Source organism: Caloenas nicobarica, chromosome 8 (assembly GCF_036013445.1).
Source record: "Caloenas nicobarica isolate bCalNic1 chromosome 8, bCalNic1.hap1, whole genome shotgun sequence".
Classification (NCBI taxonomy): Eukaryota; Metazoa; Chordata; class Aves; order Columbiformes; family Columbidae; genus Caloenas; species Caloenas nicobarica.
In genome coordinates, this window is record NC_088252.1 from 13,630,343 (window position 1) to 13,636,342 (window position 6,000).

General features: G+C 35.5%; 1 protein-coding gene across 2 annotated transcripts in view; it reads left to right on the plus strand.

Moving 5' to 3' along the window:
• Positions 1-5,548, plus strand: part of U2SURP (U2 snRNP associated SURP domain containing) — a 46,313-nt gene extending 40,765 nt beyond the window's left edge. For both annotated transcript variants that reach the window (XM_065640055.1, XM_065640056.1), the window contains 4 exons: positions 112-222; positions 2,658-2,776; positions 3,652-3,828; positions 5,024-5,548. In XM_065640055.1, coding sequence (XP_065496127.1) covers positions 112-222; positions 2,658-2,776; positions 3,652-3,828; positions 5,024-5,162 — 546 coding nt within the window. In that variant the 3' untranslated portion in view covers positions 5,163-5,548. The remainder of the gene's footprint in view (positions 1-111; positions 223-2,657; positions 2,777-3,651; positions 3,829-5,023) is intronic.
• Positions 5,549-6,000: the final 452 nt, after the last annotated feature.

The window sequence follows — 6,000 nt, forward strand, 5'->3', positions numbered from 1 at the left end:
TGTATCGAAAGGATGAAGAACAGATTATAAATCATGGAAATTTCATTTTCAGCCACCTGCGTAACGATAATCGTAAGCCAAATAACCTAATGGTCAGTATTATTTTCACAGCTTAAGGTGATGAAGTTTCAGGATGAGTTAGAGTCTGGGAAAAGACCCAAGAAACCAGGCCAGAGTTTTCAGGAACAGGTTGAACACTATAGAGACAAGCTGCTCCAGAGGGTAAGAAATGTTCTTTGTGTTTGGCTCTGATTCTGTGATAGGCTTCTGTTGAGTTTATCAAATGTAAGGTGGCATTAAGCGTAACAACACATGGTTCTCGTTAAAATTCTACTGCAATGTCAAACTGCATGTCTAAATCCAAATGCTTTCTGCAGGGTAGATATAATCTCTCTTTTTAGTCAAAATAATGTATTTCACACTGTGCAGATGGGTATCATTAGAGTGTATTGAAACCTTGAATAGGTCACTTCTGGATCTAATACATAAAACAACCTGTTAGGTGTGGGAAAGGAAAGGGAGAGCTGTCAATTGAAGATGTTAATCAGACTCTTCATTTTGCTTTTAGCAATTGATCCATTGTGCTAAAGGCTTCCAAAGGAAGAGAAAAAAATAGGATTAAGCAGCATATGTGCTTCTGATTCTCCAGTGTCTAAGATTTCCTGGGTAATTCCAGCTCACACTGTCACCCAAAAGTGAATAGTTCTGTACCATTTCATTGCCGTTTTCAGTAGTCCTCTCTGGACTATGAAGTCAGAGCAGCTTTAAAAGTTACCATCATATAAGCGATGTCATGTGGTCTTGAATATTTGAAACATAACAAAAGAACATGTAACCTGTTTGGACAACACATTCAGTGAGAGACACTAAGTGGCAGTTGCTTCTCTAATCATGGCCTGGCAGATGAATGATGAAGTGAGGTACCCATGCAGGTTCTTGGAAGCTAAAAACAAATAGGCAGTTTTCACCAGGTGTTTTTCTGTCATTTGTTCATTGCGTTATTGGGTGCTCAATATCTGACTAATTCACTAAAGTAATTTTGCACAGTACCTTGAAGAGAGAGACTTGGAAAAATTAAGAAAGCAGATCCTTGATGGATTGGAGGTTGATGTTAACAGTTAAGACTTCAATTTTTATAAGTAACTTTTATAAGTAACTTTTAACTATAATCGTATCCTAAAACTTCCCACTTACCCAGTGTTTTCTGTAGTTGGAGAAAGAATTGATTCGTGCAGTAAGCACAGAATGTTTAGTGAGACAGTAGCTTGAAAAAACAGAAATCGTAATCCTGATACTTTGTTAGATGCCATGTGTTGGATTAGTTCAACCAGATTGCAATATTTTAAGATTTTTAATTCTTATCTTTTCTGTTTTCATTTTTCACTAATGAACATAATATTTAGTTAAGAAAAATTTCAGTATAATCTTAACAGATCTTCTTTAAAACAATAGTAACCCCATTGTTAAGGAAAGGACTTTATATTTTGCTTTAATGCCATAATAATTTTGGTTTGTATAATAATGTAATACTAGTTCTGATTGCATTTCCCACAAACTTGATGGTTGGTCATTGTTTTTTTTCTAATTTACTACAGAGTAAGGTTTCCGAGAGTAGATTTCCTGGTAGTGTTGTATACTGTTAAGAGAGCTGGAACTCATAGCTATTTAAAATACTGTTTATTCTTATTTATCAGAATGAAATAATTAGTTATGCAATGAAATAAGGTGGGCACATCTTAAGAGCCCATTGATTTTAGTGTAGTCTAACAATAGTTTGCAATAGTAGGTGTAACAATAGGGGACGCTTTAAAATTTTACTGCTAAGTCTTACATGTAAATAAAATGTGAGACTAGATTAGTGCAGCTGTCGTGGTATTTCCTGCACTTGTGTAATTATCTCCCTCCGTCCTTTTCTTTTTCCCCTCTTTCTTTCATTTAGCTGAATCACCCCTCTTTGTCGTCTTCATGGCATATGCAGGGAATTGTTTATTTTTTGCCATGGAAGGAATTTATGCCAGTACTTAAGGAAGCACATTTCCTGATCTCTGTACACAGACTTGCTGATGGTTTAGGTTTATTTCTGCATAATTAGTTTTCTAACTATTTGACAGACAAATGAGGTGTGCATGGGGTATATATTTTCTTTCAGAATGGTCCTGCTGGTATATGGAAATGGACCATATTTGTGGGGTTTTTTGACAGAGTAGATGTTATTGCAGAGTCTTGTATTTTTGTTTCGTCTTTAAATGTCTTGTAGTTATGAAATTACCTCAATTTTCAATCTGGATTAATGAAGATGAATGCATATGTTTTACCTAGAAAGGTTCCTGGTATTCTTTCATGTTTAATTTCGTTTAGAAAATCTATTACAGCTGTAATGTTTCTCTGAACATTTGTAAAATTGAAGACTGTTTATATCCAATTAGATACTCGGACTTTCTCACATAAGGTGACATCTTTGATGTTTTTGTCAGTGTTTGTGTTAAAATAAATGTTTCTGCTGTGTACAAAGCAGTAGTAAGGATTTGGAGAGTGGGTGTGGCATGACCATTTGTTCCTTCAGTACTCAGTGCTTTTATGCTGTTTGTCATTAGCGTGTCTTTACTTAATAATTAGTCACACCTCATCTGAAATCATGAATGCTTCTAATAATTTAGGAAAAAGAAAAAGAGTTGGAAAGAGAACGGGACAGAGACAAAAAGGACAAGGATAAATCTGAATCGAGGTCCAAAGAAAAGAAGGAGAAGGAGGAATGTACACCAACAAGGAAAGAGAGGTATGGCTTCCCTGGGAGTAAAGTGGATGCGAGGAAAAACCTCACAGTTACTATCTTTGTATTACCTTGGTAGCCTTGAAATGACATTGTATTACACATCTGATTTTGACAGAAAAACACAAGCCCACCCAAACAAACAAAAGCAAAAAACCAAACCCCCCAAAAAATCCCACCCAACAAAAACAACCAACCAACAACAACAAAACACAACAAAACAAAACAAAAAAGCAGAAACCCCCATGCTTTGGATATTAAAACATGTTTCAAAATTTTAAAGGCATTCTTGATTTTTATCCTGCCCCAAGTCATGTGCCTTTTTGAATGGAATTCCCTTTTCCTCATTTAAGCCAAATATAATGACCAGTTGAAAACAGGTTCTTTAGCTCTCTTTAGCAGTAAATTGACTGTAGTATATTAATCAGAAAACTATGCTGAAGTCACACCAGAAATTTGCAGTGGCTTAAATGTTATTCATCTCATAGTGAAAATTCTTCAAAACAGCTAGTTTTAGGATAGTTGATTGTATACTCTGATCTTCTAATACTTGTGTAGCCCAACTCTTCCATGGCATTAAGTGTAGGTATGGTAAAATGCCTTGCTTTTCAGGAAATTACAACAATGTTTTTACACTGCAGTAAACAAAAATGAGTCACTGGCCTTATTTTTTTTTTTAAACCAGAGAAAGTCTGGTGCACATGTTGAACTTGATTTATTTTTTAAGTCATAAAAAGCCTACTACTCTTTAATTACTTAAAATGATCTAACGTTATGTTGGCAAAAGAAAACATCTGCGGAAAGGAATCGATTTTTCTTAATACACAGTTTTACTTCTCAGCATGTGTATGTACATAACTGCATTTGCTTTCTTTACAAAGGAAAAGACGACATAGTGCTTCACCCAGCCCGTCCCGCAGCAGTGGCAGCAGACGAGCAAAATCTCCGTCACCAAAATCGGAACGCTCAGAGCGCTCTGAACGGTCCCACAAAGAGAGTTCACGTTCTCGATCATCACATAAAGATTCTCCAAGAGATGTCAGCAAAAAGGGCAAACGGTAAGCTGGTATCTTCTCTATGTCAGGTTGTAGAAAAGTTAAGTACATAGGTGTGGTTTTGGTTGGTTTCTTTTGTTTGCGTGTTTTTTAGCAGAGCATATTTGATACACAAAGCCTCCTCCTTGCCTGCTGTTAACAAGGCTGTTCACTTCTGTGTTCTTGTTTACCCGTTTACCGATAATTTTGAGAAATAGCGCTTTAACCAAAGTACCTTGTTTCTTTATTAGCTTTTTATTTTCTAACAGCAAATCTTCTGTAGCCCATAGAACTTCTAGAATTATAGTGAGCGTGCAGTCTTTCAATGGTAATTTGCTTATATGAAGCTCCTGTCCTGTGGTTTCTTTTTTAATGAAAAGAAATCTAGATTAGATGCTGCTTATGGTTTTTCATTTCCAAAGTAGGTATTACCTGTTCTCTAGACTGACACAAATATTTGTCTCCAGTTAATGCTAAACTCAGAGTGAGACTTTATTATTGTATTGACGCTTTTGTAGCTCAGAACTCAGAAGTTCAGCTTGCACTTCCTTTAGAGGTGTAGAATATCTTATTGATATAAGATTCCTCAGACATGCTGAGGAAAATTCCTTTGCTGTTGAGAAGATCATAGTACATATTTATAGTAATCGGATTCTTATGCTATAAGTTAGGAATTCAAGTAGAAATAGAAAAGTATTTGAGATTCTTTTAAAGTTAATATGATGGTCATTCAATTTAGATTATATCAGGTTAATGTATTAGGTGTGGGTTAGATGGCAGTAATTTTATTCAGTTTCCATTCTTTTTCTGTGGGGTTACATCACAAGCGGAACATGTTTAATGAGAATCAGAAGTATTTCAGCATAACACAATTCAATGTAATTTTTCATTTCTGTTCTCTTCTGTATGGATATAGACTGCTATTAATACAAGAGCCAAGGTGTTTGGGGCATATGTGGAAGGTTGTGAATTCCTTATGTTGGTTTAAGAAAGATATGAGCTAGTGTTATTTTACTTCTGGATTCTAAGCACTTAAGCCCAAAATATATTAAAAACCTTATAAAGCGAAAATTGCCTTTTTGTCAAAAGCACGATACCATTCTTCCCCTTAGTAGAGAAAAAATGTTTTCTACCTTGTTTAGCTCAATAAGCGAATGCCAGATAGAAAAAGTTGGTATTATCAGTTAGTATTTGACTTTTTTTTTTTCTTCTTTGGCAGGTCGCCGTCTGGCTCCAGGACACCCAAAAGATCAAGAAGATCACGATCCAGATCCCCTAAAAAGTCAGGGAAAAAATCCAGGTCTCAGTCCCGTTCTCCTCACAGATCTCACAAGAAGTCAAAGAAAAGCAAACACTGACAATGTTAATATTTTTTATGATGCTGTCACTTACTGGAAATGCGGTTTTGTTTTTGTGCCTGAACAGTCTGTTTAAAAAAAACAAAAAAGCATTCCTGATTTTTTTTTTTTTTTTTTGTGAATGCACGTGTATACTCACGAGTATTGGCATCTGTAGACCTGTCATTGTTTTATATTGTACAAAATATCTTCATCGTGACTATTTCCCAAATGAAACATTTTTGTGTTTAGAAGTTTCATCAGAAATGTGTGTAACTGATCTGCTGGCAGTAGTGATATTTTGTTTTAGAATGTTGTGACATAGCAGAAATAACTCAAATGTTCCCCCTTTTTGTAGCTTTGACAATTTGAATTAGATTTCAAATAAAATCTGAACAGAAAATGAAGATGTTGTTTTCTTGCCCCACTGGTGATCCAGATCTCTGAAGGAATTCATAGTTTGTTTGGAAGTACTGTGTATTTCAGACATACTATGGTGCTTGGAGCTGTCAGCACAGTGGTAGCTCTGTGCCAGTTTTCACTAGTTTGACTATCAAGACAAAAGCACCTTGGGAATCCAGTGGATGGGTTTTCTTTACTACCATGTTATTTTACTGTAACAACAGTTGGACAGTCTGGTACCTACCATGATAAGCTTTACAAGTAAATCTTTGCTTCATATTTCTCCATTTTAATTGCAGGGAATATTCGTGACACCAGAGTAATGGTTTTGTTCATTTTTTTAAAAAAGGCCTCTGCAGAGATGCATCATGTGTATGTATAAGGTATATATGTGATGTATCAATAACAAGCCATATTCATGGCATGCATGAGGAACAATAAAAGAACAGCAAGCCTG